The 23,549-nt window shown below is 38.4% G+C and overlaps 1 protein-coding gene across 1 annotated transcript in view; it reads left to right on the top strand.

The window, feature by feature from the left end:
* The first annotated feature begins 1,879 nt into the window (after positions 1-1,879).
* The window catches only part of LOC145875654 (uncharacterized), a 43,353-nt gene continuing 21,683 nt past the window's right edge, over positions 1,880-23,549 (top strand). Inside the window, exons 1-2 of the mRNA XM_082971492.1 lie at positions 1,880-1,894; positions 9,531-10,839. Of these exons, the coding sequence (XP_082827618.1) occupies positions 1,880-1,894; positions 9,531-10,839 (1,324 nt within the window). The remainder of the gene's footprint in view (positions 1,895-9,530; positions 10,840-23,549) is intronic.

Genomic DNA, 23,549 nt, shown 5'->3' with positions numbered 1-23,549 from the left:
GCAATTGGATATCATGAAATTGGTGAGAAAAAGGTGTAAAAGTACAAAAAAAAATATATATATATATATATATATATACACTCGTACTGAAATTTGATTTTTCGATGATCTGACAGATGTGAAAACCATTTAAACACCTGCAAGACTTCGGTTAGAAGTGAATCACCTGCCTGGACATCCTAAGAAGCACACAGAGACCTGCATTTTGAAGTGGGTTTAATAATACTTGTGAAAACTGACTTCAGGTGATTGAGGGATCTAGTCGAGATTAAACATCATAGGAAGTTTTATCAGGTTTCATTCAGGTCTCTGTTTAATTAATTATATAATCTGTTTGTCTTTGACAGGAGAGAGACCAGACTCTCCTTCTGACAGCAGGAAGAGTTCTTCAGAGGAACCAGACCCTGAGATGTCCAAACCAGCAGGACAACATCACTGCTCCCAGTGTGGAAAGAGTTTTACTCAGTAAGGGAGCCTGAGAACACATAAGAGAATACACACTGGAGAGAAGCCTTACCACTGCTCCTTGTGCGGAAAGAGTTTTAGGTGGTTAGGGAGCGTGGAAAGGCATGAGAGAACACACACAGGAGAAAAGCCTTTCCAATGTTCCCATTGTGGAAAGAGTTGCACCCAGTTAGGGAGCCTGAAGGAGCATGAGAGAATACACACAGGAGAAAAGCCTTACCACTGCTCCCACAGTGGAAAGAGATTTACCCGGTTAAGGTACCTGAAAGAGCATGAAAGAATACATACACATACACAGGAGGAGAAGACATACCACTGCTCTCATTGTGAAAAGACATTTTCCCAGTCAGAGGACCTGAAATCACATGAGAGAATAGAGAGGCTGTGTTCTGACTTATGTTTTTGATTGAGAAATTGTGTTTTTGTTCATTCTACATTAAATAATATTGTATGAATGAAATCATACTGAAAAATAGGTCTACATGTTTTTTCCAGCTCAAGACATGATCATGTCGAAAATCGGATTAAAAGAGTAAAAAAAAATGTTTTGATTATGAACTTAAGATTGATTGAATGCAAGTGTAAACCCCTAAATGTTGTTCACTATATCATTGGGATATTTCAAACATGTTAATTATTAAATACATTGATATTAGTATTTCTTCATTCAGATTGTCATTGTAAATGCGTATTGGTTCTCAATTGACATATCTGATTAAATAAATGTGAAATAAAGTAAATGCCATATTATTTTTGGGAAGTCTATTTGGTTCTATGTTGGGACTATAAGAATATTTTGAAGATAAATACACAAGGCAGAGTACGAGAGAGACAGAGGACGAGAGGTCAGTACAGTACTAACAACCAATGGAAATAGTGTTTTTTCCTGTAATAGGGAGTTATTGATCAGTGGTTCAGCAACATGGGAGGATGTAGATGTACACTACCGTTCAACAGTTTGGGGTCACTTAGAAATAACCTTTTTTTTTAAAAGAAAGCCATTTTTTGTCCATTAAAATAACATCAAATTGATCAGAAATACAGTGTAGACATTGTTAATGTTGTAAATGACTATTGTAGCTGGAAACGGCTGATTATTAATGGAATATCTACATATGCGTACAGAGGCCCATTATCAGTGACCATCACTCCTGTGTTCCAATGGCACATTGTGTTAGCTAATCCAAGTTTATCATTTTAAAAGGCTAATTGATCATTAGAAAACCCTTTTGCAATTATGTTAGCACAGCTGAAAACTGTTGTTATGATTAAAGAAGCAATAAAACTGGTCTGCTTTAGACTAGTTGAGTATCTGGAGCATCAATGTAACCTCTCAAATTCATAGACAGGTGTTGCGTCTATTTTTACCCAAAAGTAGTTTTTTACCCGGAGACTGTAGTGCTACTTTCTCAAAATGAACATAAATGCTGTAGGGGGAGGGTTCTGGTGTTTTACCAGGAGACTGGGGCCGATCCCCATTTAGGAATGTATGTCTTGCTTACTCACACTCTGCATGTGTTGATACCTTGCTGAAAACCCTCACAGTTGTTGGCCAACAGATTTTGTCATGGAGTTTTCATTCAATAGGGTTTAGAGTCCATTTCATCTTAAGCCATTCTTTTAAATACGGTAATACCTTTAATTAGAATGTTGTACCTTTAAATACCTTTTCATTCTAATTTTGTTGACGGACTCAATAGAATACACGGAGTCAGAAACTAGGGATCAATTCAAGAAAGTCATCATTTGTCTCTGTTTCAACACCAACTGGTAGATTTAAAAATACTCTGATCTTGTAGATTATTTAGGTACATTTTAGGGTTAGGAAAGTATGTATGAATCATAAAAACAATAGTCCTATAAATCTACCCTAATTCTTACTAATCATGGAAGTTTGATGACAACGGCCCAATCCTACATTTACATAAGTGTTCAGACCCTTAACTCAGTACTTTGTTGAAACACCTTTGGCAGCGATTACAGCCTTGAGTCTTCTTGGGTATGACACTAGAAGCTTGGCACAACTGTATTTGGGGAGTTTCTCCCATTCTTCTCTGCAGATCCTCTCAAGCTCTGTCAGGTTGGATGGGGAGCATCGCTGCACAACTATTTTCAGGTCTCTCCAGAGATGTTTGATCGGGTTCAAGTCCGGGCTCTGGCTGGACCACTCAAGGACAACAGTGCAATAATATGTAACAACTTCACAACAAATACACACATCTAAAGTAAAGGAATGGAATTAAGAATATATAAATATTTGGACGAGCAACGTCAGAGTGGCATAGACTAAAATACAGTAGAATAGTATAGAATACAGTATATACATATGAGATGAGTAATACATAGACAGATACAGTAGAATAGGATAGAATACAGTATATACATATGAGATGAGTAATACATAGGCTAAGATACAGTAGAATAGGATAGAATACAGTATATACATATGTGATGAGTAATACATAGACAGATACAGCAGAATAGGATAGAACCTAGTCTGTTCATTATATACATCTACATGATGTATTGTTACACCATGTAGGAGCAGTATAGACCTAGTCTGTTCATTATATACTTCTACATGATGTATTGTTACACCATGTAGGAGCAGTATAGACCTAGTCTGTTCATTATATACATCTACATGATGTATTGTTACACCATGTAGGAGCAGTATAGACCTAGTCTGTTCATTATATACATCTACATGATGTATTGTTACACCAACACAAAAAAAGGAAATTATATTATTTTATACTAATACAATTGCTCAGAGAAAGAGATTTAGTTTAAAATGTAATTCTCAAAAGGTTGGGGTCTGAATTATTGCCACCCATGTTTTCAATACTCCAGCACCCTCCCCTAGGGAGGAAAACGACACTGAAATGTTTAATGAGATTAGAGAACACATTGGGTGGGATCTTAGACCCTTCCTCCATACAGAATCTCTCCATGTCCTTGATTTATTTAGTCTGCGCTTGTGACTGCCCTGTTCAATTCAAACCACAGGTTTTCAATGGAGTTCAAGTCCGAAGACTGAGATGGCCATTGAAAATGTTGATTTTGTGCCCAATTAACCATTTCTTTGTGGATGTTGATGTGTCTTGCTGGAAGATCCACTTATGGCCAAGTCTCAGCCTCCTAGCAGAGAGGTAACCAGGTTTTGGGCTAAAATATCCTGGTAGTGGGTAAAGTTTATTTATTTATTTTATACAGTAATTTTTGCTCATCTTTATCAAGGATATCAATAACTAGGTGCTTATTTTGATATGTAGTTATTTGACCGAATCAGAAATACAGATGTGGAGTAGATGTAGAGTTTGTTTTAAATTCTCAGAAAAAATCTGAACTAATCAAACAACACTTGTTGCTCTTTATACGTGTTGATATAATATTCATATTTAATGGAGAGGAAAAAAACGTTTCCCTAAACTGCTTTATAATATTATAATTCAATGAAGAATAAAAATAGTTTTCCCTCCTCAACTGCGTTTCCTCCCTCCAGACAGCAGATGGCGATATGTGTCTTTCAGGCGATGTTTCTAGTGTGACGTATAATCTAGTGGACGGAACTCTTCAACAACTGCAGCCACCTCGGTAGCTCGCTAGCCGACAAAGTCGGAACATTCAAGTTCTTTAGACAATTTCGTGGTTTAATCGCCACTGTGATTTAAACATAGTACTCCATTTTATGTAATATTTACGTTGTAAGTCAACTAGCTGGCTGGTTAAGTTAGCACTAGTCGCTAATGCTAACTAGCTATTATCCCCGACCATAAGTTCACTAAGCTACTCTCCTCCTGATAAAGAAGAGGAGGTCTGCTGGACGGAGAAAGAAGCTCTGGTGAAAGAGGAGGAAGAGGAGGCTGTTACAATTCAAAAACAAGTAGAGGATGAGGCTGTTACCGTGAAAGAAGAAGAGAAAGGCGTTACAGAGAAAGAAGAGGAAGACGCGTTCAGAGTGAAAGAGGAGGATGATGCAGTTTTTGGAGTGGAGGATGAAGTGAAAGAAGATGAAGACGTTTTTGGAATGAAGGATGAAGAGGGGGAGATTACTGTCACATTAGAGGAGGACGAAGAAGAGAAGACTGGAGAACTGATTAACACCAGTAAATACAGTGAGTACTATCTAATAAAACAGGGACATTGATCTGATTAACACCAGTAAATACAGTGAGTACTATCTAATAAAACAGGGACATTGATCTGATTAACACCAGTAAATACAGTGAGTACTATCTAATAAAACAGGGACATTGATCTGATTAACACCAGTAAATACAGTGAGTACTATCTAATAAAACAGGGACATTGATCTGATTAACACCAGTAAATACAGTGAGTACTATCTAATAAAACAGGGACATTGATCTGATTAACATTAGTAAATACAGTGAGTACTATCTAATAAAACAGGGACATTGATCTGATTAACACCAGTAAATACAGTGAGTACTATCTAATAAAACAGGGACATTGATCTGATTAACACCAGTAAATACAGTGAGTACTATCTAATAAAACAGGGACATTGATCTGATTAACACCAGTAAATACAGTGAGTACTATCTAATAAAACAGGGACATTGATCTGATTAACACCAGTAAATACAGTGAGTACTATCTAATAAAACAGGGACATTGATCTGATTAACACCAGTAAATACAGTGAGTACTATCTAATAAAACAGGGACATTGATCTGATTAACACCAGTAAATACAGTGAGTACTATCTTATAAAACAGGGACATTGATCTGATTAACACCAGTAAATACAGTGAGTACTATCTAATAAAACAGGGACATTGATCTGATTAACACCAGTAAATACAGTGAGTACTATCTTATAAAACAGGGACATTGATCTGATTAACACCAGTAAATACAGTGAGTACTATCATATAAAACAGGGACATTGATCTGATTAACACCAGTAAATACAGTGAGTACTATCTAATAAAACAGGGACATTGATCTGATTAACACCAGTAAATACAGTGAGTACTATCTAATAAAACAGGGACATTGATCTGATTAACACCAGTAAATACAGTGAGTACTATCTAATAAAACAGGGACATTGATCTGATTAACACCAGTAAATACAGTGAGTACTATCTAATAAAACAGGGACATTGATCTGATTAACACCAGTAAATACAGTGAGTACTATCTAATAAAACAGGGACATTGATCTGATTAACACCAGTAAATACAGTGAGTACTATCTAATAAAACAGGGACATTGATCTGATTAACACCAGTAAATACAGTGAGTACTATCTAATAAAACAGGGACATTGATCTGATTAACACCAGTAAATACAGTGAGTACTATCTAATAAAACAGGGACATTGATCTGATTAACACCAGTAAATACAGTGAGTACTATCTAATAAAACAGGGACATTGATCTGATTAACACCAGTAAATACAGTGAGTACTATCTAATAAAACAGGGGCATTGATCTGATTAACACCAGTAAATACAGTGAGTACTATCTAATAAAACAGGGACATTGATCTGATTAACACCAGTAAATACAGTGAGTACTATCTAATAAAACAGGGACATTGATCTGATTAACACCAGTAAATACAGTGAGTACTATCTAATAAAACAGGGACATTGATCTGATTAACACCAGTAAATACAGTGAGTACTATCTAATAAAACAGGGACATTGATCTGGTTAACACCAGTAAATACAGTGAGTACTATCTAATAAAACAGGGACATTGATCTGATTAACACCAGTAAATACAGTGAGTACTATCTAATAAAACAGGGACATTGATCTGATTAACACCAGTAAATACAGTGAGTACTATCTAATAAAACAGGGACATTGATCTGATTAACACCAGTAAATACAGTGAGTACTATCTAATAAAACAGGGACATTGATCTGATTAACACCAGTAAATACAGTGAGTACTATCTTATAAAACAGGGACATTGATCTGATTAACACCAGTAAATACAGTGAGTACTATCATATAAAACAGGGACATTGATCTGATTAACACCAGTAAATACAGTGAGTACTATCTAATAAAACAGGGACATTGATCTGATTAACACCAGTAAATACAGTGAGTACTATCTAATAAAACAGGGACATTGATCTGGTTAACACCAGTAAATACAGTGAGTACTATCTAATAAAACAGGGACATTGATCTGATTAACACCAGTAAATACAGTGAGTACTATCTAATAAAACAGGGACATTGATCTGATTAACACCAGTAAATACAGTGAGTACTATCTAATAAAACAGGGACATTGATCTGATTAACACCAGTAAATACAGTGAGTACTATCTAATAAAACAGGGACATTGATCTGATTAACACCAGTAAATACAGTGAGTACTATCTAATAAAACAGGGACATTGATCTGATTAACACCAGTAAATACAGTGAGTACTATCTAATAAAACAGGGACATTGATCTGATTAACACCAGTAAATACAGTGAGTACTATCTAATAAAACAGGGACATTGATCTGATTAACACCAGTAAATACAGTGAGTACTATCTTATAAAACAGGGACATTGATCTGATTAACACCAGTAAATACAGTGAGTACTATCTAATAAAACAGGGACATTGATCTGATTAACACCAGTAAATACAGTGAGTACTATCTAATAAAACAGGGACACAAACTCTGCAGTTGTTGAACTAATGTGTGATTTTTAAAAGGGCATTCTACACTCAAATATGTTTTTGTACTGTATGAATTGTTCATGACGTCCTCCAGGGATTTTTAAACTTTTCCTGTTGGAAAGTGATATATAAATACAGTAAATTATAAACACACTAAAGGGAAACAAATAAATGTTTTGAGCAAAATAGTGTTTTTTTAACAACTGCAAACTAGAAGGAGTGAGTGATGTCATAGTAAGGCCTTCAAGGAGTTGGCTTGATGGGAAGTCGTGATGTCATCCAATAGGAGGCTGATCTTCATGTGAATATTCATTATTGTTTTTAAAATCCTTCATGTTCTGTCAAGTTGGTTGTTGATCATTGCTAGAAAGCCGTTTTCAAGTCTTGCCATAGACTTTCAAGATGATTTAAGTCCAAACTGTAACTAGGCCACTCAGGAACATTCAATGTCATCTTGGTAAGCTCCTCCAGTGTAGATTTGGCCTTGTGGTTTAGGTTATTGTCCTGTTAGGACGGTTTTCTGTATTCAGATCTCTGAAATGCTCTCTACCTACGTAACATTTAGTGTCTCCTTATGTTACGCTGGGAAAACAGTTTTCATGGGCACAGAAATCCTAAATCATTTCAGAGTTTGCTAAATCCAATGGTTCTAACCAAGAGTCACCTTAACTTTATTGACAACACCCAAATGGATACTGTCATTAACGTGGTTCTTCAATAATTACACATAATTCTTAATACTGTAGCTGTTTATTTACAGTCACATGTTCAACTATCATCAGCTGATCCACGAAATCATTTTCTGAATGACAGTCACATGACAAACATCACGACATGCAACAACAACCAAAGTGCTTCTTCATTCATTACTCTGGTAAAGACAGTTATGCCGTGCTCCACGTTGGATCCAACATCCCAAACAAATCGATGTTTATAATGTGTTACTGTCTGGCTGATTTACAGTAGGGTCTCATTACTCTGTTTGTGCACAGAGATACACTCCACGTTGGATCCAACATCCCTACTTAGCTCATAATGTGTAGAGAACTGTTCCTTGATGGATAGGCTATTGTTCAACACACAGAGCTATTTTCCTTTATTCAGGACATTTAGAATGACAACACATTACAGAGTAGCCTAGTGGGATTATTCACAAAATGATCTGGTGATCAGGTTATGAAACGTCACGACAGACATTTTAGTTTCCATGTTTCACCTGAAATATTAAATGATTTATAGTCCTACGTCTATGTTGTTGTTAGGTGAAGTTATGGGTCCTACAGTAGGTCTATGTTGTTGTTAGGTGAAGTTATGGGTCCTACAGTAGGTCTATGTTGTTGTTAGGTGAAGTTATGGGTCCTACAGTAGGTCTATGTCGTTGTTAGATAAAGTTATGGGTCCTACAGTAGGTCTATGTTGTTGTTAGGTGAAGTTATGGGCCAATTTGTTAAACACTTAGTGTACAAACCCTCATTGTCAGGCTGATGTTAAAGCTAGCCAAAGAGCATTTTACTGGTTGAAGTGTTTTTTAAGTGTAAAGCAGTTGATTTGCGACAATAACACAAACATATTAAGCAGGAGGTTCAAACGAGCTTTACAATTATAATCCAAAAGTAGTGTGAAATGCACTCATATGCAACCTGTAAATGGAGGCTATTTTTGCTGTCAGCCTATGAGAACTCTCCTGAGTTTTCCCCCACAGTGCTGAATTAGTGAATAGACAGAACTTAATGTGAGTTTACTTGAGTAGCACTCCTGATCTTGTCCTGATAGTGCGCTGTAATATTCAGAATACATTGTGAAAAACGATCATCTTTGCTCACCATTTTTGCTCCAGGCAGATATACTACATCCATAACTAGTGGTTTCCTCATTACCAGATATACTACATCCATAACTAGTGGTTTCCTCATTACCAGATATACTACATCCATAACTAGTGGTTTCCTCATTACCAGATATACTACATCCATAACTAGTGGTTTCCTCATTACCAGATATACTACATCCATAACTAGTGGTTTCCTCATTACCAGATATACTACATCCATAACTAGTGGTTTCCTCATTACCAGATATACTACATCCATAACTAGTGGTTTCCTCATTACCAGATATACTACATCCATAACTAGTGGTTTCCTCATTAGCAGATATACTACATCCATAACTAGTGGTTTCCTCATTACCAGATATACTACATCCATAACTAGTGGTTTCCTCATTACCAGATATACTACATCCATAACTAGTGGTTTCCTCATGACCAGATATACTACATCCATAACTAGTGGTTTCCTCATTAGCAGATATACTACATCCATAACTAGTGGTTTCCTCATTACCAGATATACTACATCCATAACTAGTGGTTTCCTCATTAGAATGGAGGAGTTTCTACTACCAAATTGCGTGTGCATCGCTGCAATTTTAGCAAACACAGAAAGGGGCCTATATTGGAGGCCAAAGGTCATCTGGCACACTGCTTAGGTCTTGACTGTCTTGTCAAATGTTGTACAACTTCATGGGTACTCTCTGGTCATCCCTTTTTACCTCAAATAAACAGTGGATTTCTGCTGTTGTGGGCATTTAACCATCTGTATGACTTTGTTGTTCACACAGGAGAGAGACGGGACTATCGTGGATCCTCTGGGGAGCCTCAACAACCTCATGATGCTGAAGAGGCAGAGAAGAGTCTCTCCAGATCAGAACTCCTCAAGAAACACCTGCAGAGACCCACAGGGAAGAAATCTTACTTCTGCTCTGACTGTGGGAAAAGATTCAACTCCTCAGTAAAACTTAAAATACATCAAAGAATTCACACTGAAGAGAAACCTTTTGGCTGTACTCAATGTGGGAAGAGTTATGCCCTGTCAGGTAGCCTGATATCACATCAGAGAACACACACAGGAGAGAAACCTTTTAGCTGTACTCAGTGTGGGAAGAGTTTTGTTAATTCTAGCTGTCTGAAGAGACACCAGATAACACACACAGGAGAGAAAGCTTTTAGCTGTAATCAATGTGGAAAGAGTTATAGAGAGTCAGGTAGCCTGAAATCACATCAGAGAACACACACAGGAGAGAAACCTTTTAGCTGTACTCAATGTGGGAAGCGTTTTTTTCGTTCTAGCTGTCTGAAGAAACACCAGAAAACACACACAGGAGAGAAACCTTTTAGCTGTACTCAATGTGGGAAGAGTTTTACCCAGTCAAGAAACCTGATATCACATCAGAGAACACACACAGGAGAGAAACCTTTTAGCTGTAATCAATGTGGGAAGAGTTTTACCCAGTCAGGTAGCCTGATATCACATCAGAGAACACACACAGGAGAGAAACCTTTTAGCTGTAATCAATGTGGAAGGAGTTATGCCCTGTTAGGTAGCCTGACAGCACATCAGAGAACACACAAAGGAGAGAAACCTTTTAGCTGTACTCAATGTGGGAAGAGTTTTTTTTGTTCTAGCAGTCTGAAGGTACACCATAGAACACACACAGGAGAGAAATCATATAGCTGTACTCAATGTGGGAAGAGTTTTTTTCGTTCTAGCCATCTGAAGAGACACCATAGAACACACAGAGGAGAGAAACCTTTTAGCTGTGATCAATGTGGGAAGAGTTTTACTACATCTAGCAGTCTGACTAAACACCAGAGAACACACACAGGAGAGAAATCTTATGGCTGTGATCAGTGTGACAAGAGATACTTTGATAAAAGATCTCTGATCAAACATCAGAAAATACATGAAGGAGTTGTTCCATGATATCAATGAAATAATGTCACAATGTAGAATGTTTTAACATTGTAGAAGGAGTATTTTAGTGATGTCACAATGTAGAACCCTAAACGTTTGTCCCCTGTTCTATTGATTTCAACATGATATGGATATTAGCCTCAGGGGGAAAATCCAGGCTCTGAAATGGAAGAGTTACTATTTATGAGATTTAACAAAAAGTGACAAAAAAAATGTATTACACTTACCATGTTGGTGACCCACTTGAATCAAAATGCAACACTTCGAAATGTTTAGGTTTTCAATATATCACCAACTGTTTCTGCTTATTGGTTATTGATTTGGACACGTTAAAACTGTGTTTTGACATTGGGGATATCCCACCTAGCAACATGTCATTGAAAAGACGTTGAAAATAAGACTATGCCCGACATCCAATATATGTTCGTTGTAGTTGAAAGTGAAAGTTGAAAAGAGGTCTTTTCTGGTCGTTTTTTCAATGACTTGAAAACAGCTTCATTTCAATGTACTTGCAGCCTATACACATGGACGCAGTATAATAAATTGGTCTATAATCAATTTTATTAACAATCCTACATCACTCCAGTATTTATTTACAACATTCAAGTGCTAATTGTCTTTATTCCACTACTGAAGAAGCATGACTCAAATCACCTCATATTTATAAAAAATAAAATAAAAAAGTACAATTTTTTTTTAATGAAATATATGCATTCACTACTGTACGTCGCTCTGGATAAGAGCGTCTGCTAAATGACTAAAATGTAAAATGTAAAAAAATGACAAAATCAGATTTTTTGTATTATTTCATGCCTCACCATTAGGTTCATTATTGTCAATATGTATTAACAAAGGGGTGTACATTTGGTTTTGATATTTCATATTTACAATTCATGTAATACTTATTCATGCAACCAACTGACAATTTTTGGGTACAATTATATTGACATCATTATCCTGCTTTTAGAATATCAGGAATCATTCTCAGATGTGCCAACCCAAATGTACTAGAGCATGACATTGGGGACTGGGCCCCGATCCAACAACATGCCTATCTAGTGAACCCTGAATAGAGAGAGAAGCTCCGCAGTGAGGTGGAAAGTTACTATGGATATTGCAGGAGTTTCCTCTTGAAATCAGACATGTCAGTGGTGAGGACAACTTGGTTGCTGATTGTCTCAAGGGTGGGCAGTTAAAAAGTTGAGTGTTTTGTGTTTAGCCAGTGCGTTGCCATGGATCACAATTTATTATGACTGCATGTTTTTCCGTATTGGAGATGAGTTTTGTTTGGGCTCGTTCCAAGGGGACGAGAGTTCTAGAAGCTAGTGAGTTTTAGGAAGAGGAGAGTTCTAGAAGCTAGTGAGTTTTAGGAAGACGAGTGTTCTAGAAGCTAGTGAGTTTTAGGAAGACGAGAGTTCTAGAAGCTAGTGAGTTTTAGGAAGACGAGTTCTAGAAGCTAGTGAGTTTTAGGAAGGATTCTATGGAAAGAAAAAGGACAAAAGATACTATTGTATATTATTATTTAGAAATACGTGTTTTTTTCTTCTTTTTAATTGTTGACATCCAGTAGACACCATGTTTATATTGTAGAAGGTGAAGCATTGTAGTTGATTATAATGTGAAATGGAAGTTGTTTTCTGTTGGTGGTAAGCAAACTTTTCCAACAAAAATGTAGGACATATTTGTTGTCTTAAGGTGTTACAGGCTTTGGTTTTTCCATTTATGTTTTGAGGTTGGACTTTACGTCTAGCTCGTTAGCACGTCTAGCTCGTTAGCCCGTCTAGCTCGTTAGCCCGTCTAGCTCGTCAGCCCGTCTAGCTCGTTAGCCCGTCTAGCTCGTTAGCACGTCTAGCTCGTTAGCTCGTCTAGCTCGTTAGCACGTCTAGCTCGTTAGCACGTAGGACGCACTGATTGGTGTCACCTCGTTAGTCAGTATGTGTTACACCTGTGCTGGCTTGTCCATCTCGTTAGTGGGAAGGTGTTTCACCTGAGCTGGTCCAGGTTCTATTTAAGAGTGTCTGGCCCAGTGCTCCAGTTGTCTTGATACATGTGGAGAGTCAACACCTTTATTTGCTCCACCTTTTTGGTTTGCTTCCTGTCTTTAAGTTTGGTGTGGGATTTTCTTTTGTTTTCCTCTTCTTGGGCAGATTTAGTGGGTCTCATGGTGGGTGTCTTTTAGGTCCCAGTTGTTGTTACTAGTCAACTTCCAGTGGACACCCCCATAGTGTCTTTCAGAGCCCCTCCTAAAAAACAAGTTATATTTTGGGTTGGATATTGCATCATATTGTTGATATTTTAATCAATGGCATTTCCTTACAATGCTCATTAGTCTTTCAGTTATTGTTTTTTATCATCATATTTGTGTACTAAATATTTCTGATTATTTTCATTGTTTTTTCCTGTGAAGCCATTGTGTTGCATCCATGTCTGAAATGTGCTGTATAAATAAAGCTTGATTTGAACATATTGTAAAACAAATTAACCCAATGACTGACCAATCAACAAACTATTGGTCCACCTTAGTATGAAAAACTGTATCAATCCCACTTTTCCAGCCTGCTGAAGGCGTGGTGGAGTGGTAAACACCACCCCCGGCTCTACCAGGGGCTTGAGGTGGTCTCCCACAGCTCTGCTTATGTCATGTTCTGTGGCCTTGCTGTTCCATTTCTGACTGCCCCTGTAACACAGAAACACATTTAGTCATATTATATACAACACTTAAAGTAATGGATATGGAGCATCTATGGCCTCAGTTACACCTGGCACCTAAATGTGACTTCTGTCATCTGATCACTCCATGCTGCATTAGGTTCAGATCTACCAGGATGGGCCTTTGACATAGTCTGGACGCAGTCAGGCCACTGAATATGCATAAGCAATGTAAAGAGGTGGGGTGAATGAGGGGAAAAGTAAATTTGACACAAATTACCTTCATAACAAATCAAATGTTGTTGGTCACATACAGGTGTTCAGCAGATGTTATTGCAGGTGTAGTGAAATGCTTGTCCTTCTAGTTCCCACAGTGCAGTAATATCTAACAATTAATATCTAACAATTTCACAACAAATACCTAATACACACAAATCTAAGTAAAGGAATGGAATTAGGAATATATAAATATATGGATAAACAATGTCAGAGCAGCATAGACTGAGATACAGTTTATACATATGAGATGAGAAATGATATGCAAACATTATTAAAGTGACTAGTGTTCCATTTATTAAAGTGGCCAATGATGTCAAGTCTATATGTAGGCTGCAGCCTCTCTGTGCTATTTAACAGTCTGATGGCCTTGAGAAAGAAGCTGTTTTTCAGTCTTTCGGTCCCAGCTTTGATGCACCTGTACTGATCTCGCCTTCTGAATGATAGCGGGGTGAACAGGCAGTGGCTCAGGTGGCTCGGGTAATAACAAAAAACATGTATGTATGCCTAAGGGGAAATTCACTTTCATACAGCTTAAAGGGGTGAGAAATTACACCGATATCAGTGGACAATTTGCACTAATGTAAATAAATATAGATGATGGAACATATTCCCTTTTGCTGACGTGATGAACCGCTAAGGGGACATAAATATTTACCATCTAAACCATGTGTGACCTCTCACCTCTCTGGCTGTAGAAGTGTTCTTCCTAACCAGTCCCTCAACAGCTCTCTGACTGAGCTCCACCCTCACTGGGTCTTCAGAGGAGAGGAAGGCTGAGGAGGGATGGAAGGATGAATGGATCAGTCAGTCAATAAAGTGTAGAGCTGCTGTCTATGCTGTCTGACTAAATCACTATTTTAGTAGTTCATTAAAGTAAATAAGGCTTTATGACTGCTGAATACCAACTATCAATCACTTAGATCATGTATTTTCAGGTAGAGATACATCCTTGGGACGTCCCTAGCCCGTTGAAGTTGACATTTAAAATGGTTAAGGTAGGGGTTAAGGTTAGGGTTTAGGGTAGGATGTCCCAAGGATCCCAGATAGCATTGACCATCGTGCATTCTTCTGTCTCTTTTACATAGCAGGTGATGGGTTCTGACTTCTGAACTTGAAAATATTAAATATCCTTATTATGTGAAATTGAATGAAACAATAATGTATGTTGATGCTAATATGATGTACAATATTCCATGATGTTTCTATATGATAACAATAGAGTAATATATTTAATATGATGTACAATATTCCATGATGTTTCTATATAACAATAGAGTAATATATTTAATATGATGTACAATATTCCATGATGTTTCTATATGATAACAATAGAGTAATATATTTAATATGATGTACAATATTCCATGATGTTTCTATATGATAACAATACAGTAATATATTTAATATGATGTACAATATTCCATGATGTTTCTATCTGATAACAATAGAGTAATATATTTAATATGACAAATACTATTTTTTAACCGTTTCACAAATTCATTTTAATTAACTTAATCATTATGATTCAACATCAGTTCACCGTCTCACCTCATACTGTATTGGAGCAGCAGCAGCTGACTGCCCAGTTCAACATCAGTTCACCGTCTCACCTCATACTGTATTGGAGCAGCAGCAGCTGACTGCCCAGTTCAACATCAGTTCACCGTCTCACCTCATACTGTATTGGAGCAGCAGCAGCTGACTGCCCAGTTCAACATCAGTTCATCGTCTCACCTCATACTGTATTGGAGCAGCAGCAGCTGACTGCCCAGTTCAACATCAGTTCACCGTCTCACCTCATACTGTATTGGAGCAGCAGCAGCTGACTGCCCAGTTCACCGTCTCACCTCATACTGTGTTGGAGCAGCAGCAGCTGACTGCCCAGTTCAACATCAGTTCACCCTCTCACCTCATACTGTATTGGAGCAGCAGCAGCTGACTGCCCAGTTCAACATCAGTTCACCGTCTCACCTCATACTGTATTGGAGCAGCAGCAGCTGACTGCCCAGTTCAACATCAGTTCACCCTCTCACCTCATACTGTATTTGAGCAGCAGCAGCTGACTGCCCAGTTCAACATCAGTTCACTGTCTCACCTCATACTGTATTGGAGCAGCAGCAGCTGACTGCCCAGTTCAACATCAGTTCACCGTCTCACCTCATACTGTATTGGAGCAGCAGCAGCTGACTGCCCAGTTCACCGTCTCACCCCATACTGTATTGGAGCAGCAGCAGCTGACTGCCCAGTTCAACATCAGTTCACCATCTAGGTTTGGATTATTTCCTCAACTATATTCTTTCCCATATATTGTATATCGTTTCCATAAAGCCAACATGGCTTTACACTCATTAACCTAAGTTTCCAATCTACATGTACAACTAGCTAACGTTAGCTTCGTTAACTAACTAACTAACTAACTAACTAACTAACTAAGGACGGTGACCTGTCCAGACCAGATGTTACAACGAACTGAATCGTCAATGGAGGTCTTCCTCTTTATATAGGCTGCTACAGCATGCAATACTATTAACTCACAAGGGGGCATAACGTTACATGTACAATACTATCCCATTTTGGAAACGTTACATGTACAATACTATCCCATTTTGGAAACGTTACATGTACAATACTATCCCATTTTGGAAACGTTACATGGACAATACTATCCCATTTTGGAAACGTTACATGGACAATACTATCCCATTTTGGAAACGTTACATGGACAATACTATCCCATTTTGGAAACGTTACATGTACAATACTATCCCATTTTGGAAACGTTACATGTCCGCCCCCTTGTGGAGGGAAATTAATATCTTAGATGGTACAGAACATGGACACAATGCAATTGGGATCAAGAAGAAGGTACAGATATGTTGTAGGACAGCTGCATTTGAAGTGTACATTTAACCTACATAGCAGTCAATACAAACTGACATCTATTAGCATACAAATGTGTGCAAATTATCTTTTCAGATCTTCTCAGAAATGAATCAAGTCCATGGAATGGATATAGACAAAAATATAATTCAAGGACTATCAGAGGTAGAGAGGCGAGGCAGGGGTGAGGACATCATCCTGCTATTTTGACAGTCCCTGAAGGACAATACAGAAGAGGTATTTGCTCTTATTCCTTCCTTTTCTCTAATGTATTTTGTAATAAAATTAGCAAGTGTAGTAAGATCATTGCTTTACTTTATTAGGACTGGAGACCACAGCAGTGATTCTGCTCTTGCCCTACCTCTTCAATGAGGACCCGAGTGGCCTTTATGTCCGTGACAAGGTATGCCTCTGCACCAATCATCTGTTTCTTCATAAACATAGGTGTGCATGCTTATATAAAACTACAGCTGAACATTTGTTATGTTCTTTGTTAATTGTATGTGTATTAATCTTTTCTTACTTTTGTTGACACAGATTTCACCGCTCTTCACTCCTTTACTGCACATCGGTGGAAATCCATTTCACCATGAGAGTGAAATCCCGCTGGCCTTTGATGGGGAGAACATCCAGGCCCTCGAGGACGTCCCCATGGGACTTGGAGCTCTGCTACGGCTGGATTTTTTATTTTCCCTTAAATTTCCCAAAAATGTCAGAAAAACACTTATGTTGTTAAGTTACTGTGTTCTAGAGATCAGAGAAGTTGGGGTGAAGTTACCAGGGCCGGTCGTAAAGATGGAAAACTTCCTAACATAACTAAGTGGATACGATATACACACTAAAGCTGAAAAATCTGTATTTAGCATCAAGTCTACAATGTTGTTAGTTTACCTGTGATTCATTTTTTATGTTGTTTTTATTGTACATCATTATTATTTATATATTTTAAATGTCATGAAAAGTCACTCTGGATAAGAGCGTCTGCTAAATGACTAAAATGTAAAATGTAAAAAAAATGTCATGAAAAGCACTATACAAAGTAAAAGTATTATTTATTATGGTCTGACATGTCTGCAGAAATGTTTCAATTTGGTAATGTGTTTTGTTTGGTAAATGGTTTTGTAAATATTAATTCACAGTTGTGGTGCCACTAAATAAACAATGAATTATTTAAATCAATATTGTGAATATTATTATTATTATTATTATTATTCAAATGTTTTTATAATGGAGGGAGGGTGGACAGGGAGTTAAAAAAATTAACCCCAAAAGGTTATTTGAGGAACCATGATAAGGGGTTCTTCAAAGAACTTATAGGGGTTCCCACAAAATGTTCTTCAAATAACTTTTAGGGGTTCCCCCACAGTTCCAGTTTGAAGAACCCCTAAAGGATACTCCAGGAACCTTTACTTTTTAGAGTGTATATTGATAAAAGTCACCTGGTCCGAGAGACATTTAAATAGTTATACACAGCCCAATTTGAGTTTGTGTGTGTTCTCTGGTGTGATATAAGGCTGTGTGAATGAGTAAAACTCTTCCCACATTCATCACAGCTACACGGTTTCTCTCCTGTGTGTGTTCTCTGGTGTGATATCAGGTTGCATTGCTGAGTAAAACTCTTCCCACATTGACCACAGCTATAAGGTTTCTCTCCTGTGTGTGTTCTCTGGTGTGATTTCAGGCTGTGTGAATGACTAAAACTCTTCCCACATTGATCACAGCTATAAGGTTTCTCTCCTGTGTGGATTCTCTGATGAATTTTAATGCCTGCTGAGGAGGTGAATCTCTTCCCACACTCAGAGCAGCAGTGAGTTCTCTTCCCTGTGGTTCTCCGCTGGTGTTTCTTGAGGTGTTCTAATGTGGAGAGACTCTTCTCTGCCTCTTCAGCATCATGATGTTGTTGAGGCTCCCCAGAGGATCCACGATAGTCCTGTCTCTCTCCTGTGTGAACAACAAAGTCAGACAGATGATTAAAGGCCCACAACAGCGGAAATCCACTGTAAAAGGTCATGCCAACAGCGTAGCCATGATGTTGGACAACAATTGACTTCTGTCATGAATATTAAAATTATTTGATATTTGCCTTAAAATGAGCAAGAATAGTCATATTTTGTCTTGTTTTCACATTCGTAGTAACATCAATGATTGTAGGCTAGAAATAAGTTATTCATGTTGTTGAAACTCTAAGCAGTGTGCCAGACGACTTTTGGTCTCCAATATAGGCCCCTTTCTGTTTTTGCTAAAATTGCGGCACGAAGGCAATTTGATTGTAGAAACTCCTCCCTGCTAATGAGGAAACCACTAGTTATGGATGTACTATATCTGCCTGGAGCAAAAATGGTGAGCAAAGATTTTAGTTTTTCACAATGTATTCTGAATGTGAATGGGGGAAAAACTCAGGGAAGTAACTTCCATTTCCAGGTTGCTTATGAATGCATTTCACACTACCTTGGATTAAAATTGTAAGGATATTTGAATGTCCTGTTTAATATAATGCTTGCTAAAGCATTAAGAATTATGTGTAATTATTGAAGAACCGCGTTAATGACAGTATCCATTTGGGTGTTGTCAATAAAGTTAAGATTTTATTTATTTATTTAACCAGGTAGGCCAGTTGAGAACAAGTTCTCATTTACAACTGTGACCTGGCAAAGATAAAGCAAAGCAGTGCGACAAAAAAACAACAGAGTTACACGTTGGATAAACAAACGTACAGTCAATAACACAATAGAAAAATCTACATACAATGTGTGCAAATGGAGTACGGAGGCAAGGCAATAAATAGACCATAGTAGTGAAGTAATTACAATTTAACACTGGAGTGATAGATGTTCAAGTAGAAATACTGGTGTGCAAAAGAGCAAAAAACATAAATAAAAACATGGGGATGAGGTAGGCAGTTGGATGGGCTATTTACAGATGGGCTGTGTACAGCTGCAGCGATCGGTAAACTTCTCAGATAGCTGATGCTTGAAGTTAGTGAGGGAGATATATGTCTCCAACTTCAGCGATTTTTGCAATTCGTTCCAGTCACTGGCAGCAGAGAACTGGAAGGAAATGCAGCCAAAGTAGGTGTTGGCTTTGGGGATGACCAGTGAGATATACCTCCTGGAGTGCGTGCTATGGGTGGGTGTTGCTATGGTGACCAGTGAGCTGAGTGAAGTCGGCCTAGCAAAGACTTATAGATGACCTGGAGCCAGTGGGTTTGGCGACGAATATGTATACCAGGTCGATTAGAAAGGCCTGCTCGCAGAAGTGTTCTAGGGAGCATGTGACAGTGATGAGGGGTGGCCGTTTGACCGCAAACCCATAACGGATGCAGGCGATGAGGCAGTAATCGCTGAGATCCTGATTGAAAACAGCAGAGGTGTATTTGGAGGGCAAGTTGGTCAGGATAATATCTATGAGGGTGCCCATGTTTACAGATTTAGGGGTTGTACCTGGTGGGTTCCTTGATCATTTGTGTGAGATTGAGGGCATCTAGCTTGAATTGTAGGACGGCCGGGGTGTTAACCTCACTAGGGTAGGGTCACTGTTTTCACCTCCGGATGAAAAGCGTGCCAAAGTAAACTTGGTAGATTTGGATAGAAAACACTCTAAAGTTTCCAAAACTGTTAAAATAATGTCTGTGAGTATAACAGAACTGATATGACAGGCAAAAACCTGAGAAAAATACATCCAGGAAGTGGGATTTGTTGTTGTTGTAGTTTTCCATTGACTGCCTATACAGATTCCATTGACTTAGGTCTCAAATTGCACTTCCTATGGCTTCCACTAGATGTCAACAGTCTTTAGAAATAGTTTCAGGCTTGCATCCTGAAAAATGAGAGTGTAAGACCACTCTGAATGAGTGGACCATTCAGTATCTCAGAGATTTTTCATGCGCGAGATCGACAGCGCGCCTTTCTTGTTTACCTTTTATATTGAAGACGTTATTGTCCGGTTGAAATGTTATATATTATTTAGGCTAAAAACAACCTGAAGATTGATTATAAACATCGTTTGACATGTTTCTACGAACTTTACTGATACTTTTCGGATTTTTCGTCTGGCTGTTGTGATTGCCTTTGAGCCTGTGGATTACTGAACAAAACGCATGAACAAAACGGAGGTTTTTGGATATAAAGAGAGACTTTATCGAACAAAACAAACATTTATTGAGTAAATGGGAGTCTTGTGAGTTGCAACGATATGAAGATCATCAAAAGTAAGTGATTCATTTTATCGCTATTTCTGACTTGTGTAACTCCTCTACTTGGCTGGTAACTGTTTGTAATGATTTGTCTGCTGGGCGCTGTTCTCAGATAATCGCATGGTATGCTTTCACGGTAAAGCCTTTATGAAATCTGACACCGTGGTTTGATTAACAAGAAGTTAATCTTTAAACCGATGTATAACACTTGTATGTTTTATGAATTCTTATGAGTAATTCTGTTTTTGAATTTGGTGCTCTGCAATTTCACTGGATGTTGGCCATGTGGGACGGTAGCGTCCCACACCCCCTAGAGAGGTTAACCTCTTATGGCTAGGGGGCAGTATTTTCACGGCTGGATAAAAAACGTACCCGATTTAATCTGATTATTAGTCCTGCCCAGAAACTAGAATATGCATATAATTATTAGCTTTGGATAGAAAACACTCCAAAGTTTCTAAAACTGTTTGAATGGTGTCTGTGAGTATAACAGAACTCATTTGGCAGGTCAAAACCTGAGAAGATTCTGTACAGGAAGTACCCTGTCTGACCATTTCTTGCCCTTCTTTGTCATCTCTATCCATTACAAAGGATCTCTGCTGTTACGTGACACTTCCTACGGCTCCAATGGGCTCTCAGAGCCCGGGAAAAACCTGAATGACGTAATTCAAAGCCCTGGCTGAAACACACGAGCGCTTTTGCTAAGTGGTCTATCAGAGGACAAAGGGCTTAGGCTCGAGCACTGGCCGCCCCCGCCTTTCTGTTTTTCCCTCCGTTTACAGACACGCAGATTCCCGGTCGGAATATTATCGCTTTTCTACGAGATAAATTGCATAAAAATTGATTTTAAACAGCGGTTGACATGCTTCGAAGTACGGTAATGGAATATTTCAAAAAAATGTCACGTTATGCGCCATGCGTGCGACCGTGATTTACCATTGGGATAGTGTCTAGAACGCACGAACAAAACAGAGGATATTTGGATATAACGATGGATTATTTGGGACCAAACCTACATTTGTTATTGAAGTAGAAGTCCTGGGAGTGCATTCTGATGAAGAACAGGAAAGTTAAGACCATTTTTCTTATAGTAAATCTGATTTTGGTGAAGGCTAAACTTGCCGGGTGTCTAAATAGCTAGCCCGTGATGGCTGGGCTATGTACTTAGAATATTGCAAAATGTGCTTCATCCGAAAAGCTATTTTAAAATCGGACATATCGAATGCATAGAGGAGTTCTGTATCTATAATTCTTAAAATAATTGTTATGCTTTTTGTGAACGTTTATCGTGAGTAATTTATTAAATTGTTAGTAAATTCCCCGGAAGTTTGCGGGGGGTATGCTAGTTCTGAACGTCACATGCTAATGTAAAAAGCTGGTTTTTGATATAAATATGAACTTGATTGAACAAAACATGCATGTATTGTATAACATAATGTCCTAGGTGTGTCATCTGATGAAGATCATCAAAGGTTAGTGCTGCATTTAGCTGTCTTTTGGGTTTTTGTGACATTATATGCTAGCTTGAAAAATGGGTAGTCTGATTATTTCTGGCTGGGTAGTCTGCTGACATAATCTAATGTTTTGCTTTCGCTGTAAAGCCTTTTTGAAATCGGACAGTGTGGTTAGATTAACGAGAGTCTTGTCTTTAAATAGCTGTAAAATAGTCATATGTTTGAGAAATTGAAGTAATAGCATTTCAAACGTTTTGAAAACCCCCTAGAGAGGTTAAGCATATCCCAGTTTAGGTCACCTAACAGAACAAACTCTGAAGATAGATGGGAGCCAATCAATTCACATATGGTGTCCAGGGCACAGCTGGGAGCTGAGGGGGGTCTGTAACAGGCGGCAACAGTGAGAGACTTATTTCTGGAGAGATTCATTTTTTTAATTAAAAGCTCGAACTGTTTGGGCTTAGACCTGGAAAGTATGATAGAACATTGCAGGCCATCTCTGCAGTAGATTGCAACTCCTCTCATTTTGATGGAAAATGTTGTAGTTGGGGATGGAAATTTCAGAATTTTTGGTGACCTTCCAAAGCCAGGATTCAGACACGGCAAGGACATCAAGGTTGGCGGAGTGTGCTAAAGCAGTGAGTAAAACAAACTTAGGGAGGAGGCTTCTGATGTTAACATGCATGAAACCAAGGCTTTTACGGTTACAGAAGTCAACAAATGAGAGCGCCTGGGGACACACAGGGCCTGGGATAACGTCTACATCACCAGAGGAGTAGGATGAGGGTACGGCAAAAGGCTTTCAGAACTGGTCGGCTCCCTCTAGTCAGGTTATAGTGATGACTGGCTCCCTCTAGTCAGGTTATAGTGATGACTGGCTCCCTCTAGTCAGGTTATAGTGATGACTGGCTCCCTCCAGTCAGGTTATAGTGATGACTGGCTCCCTCCCTCTAGTCAGGTTATAGTGATGACTGGCTCCCTCCAGTCAGGTTATAGTGATTTTGGGGCTCCCGAGTGGCGCAGCGGACACTGCATCTCAGTGCTTGAGGTTTCACTACAGACACCCTGGTTCAAATCCAGGCTGTATCACAACCGGCCGTGATTGGGAGTTCCATAGGGCGGCGCACAATTGGCCCAGCGGTGTCCGGGGTAGGCAGTCATTGTAAATAAGAATTTGTTCTTAGCTGACTTGTC

Source organism: Salmo salar, unplaced genomic scaffold (assembly GCF_965601325.2).
Source record: "Salmo salar unplaced genomic scaffold, fSalSal1 ptg000306l, whole genome shotgun sequence".
Classification (NCBI taxonomy): Eukaryota; Metazoa; Chordata; class Actinopteri; order Salmoniformes; family Salmonidae; genus Salmo; species Salmo salar.
Note: the sequence above shows the minus strand (reverse complement) of the source record. Positions and strands in the feature narration are given on the sequence as shown.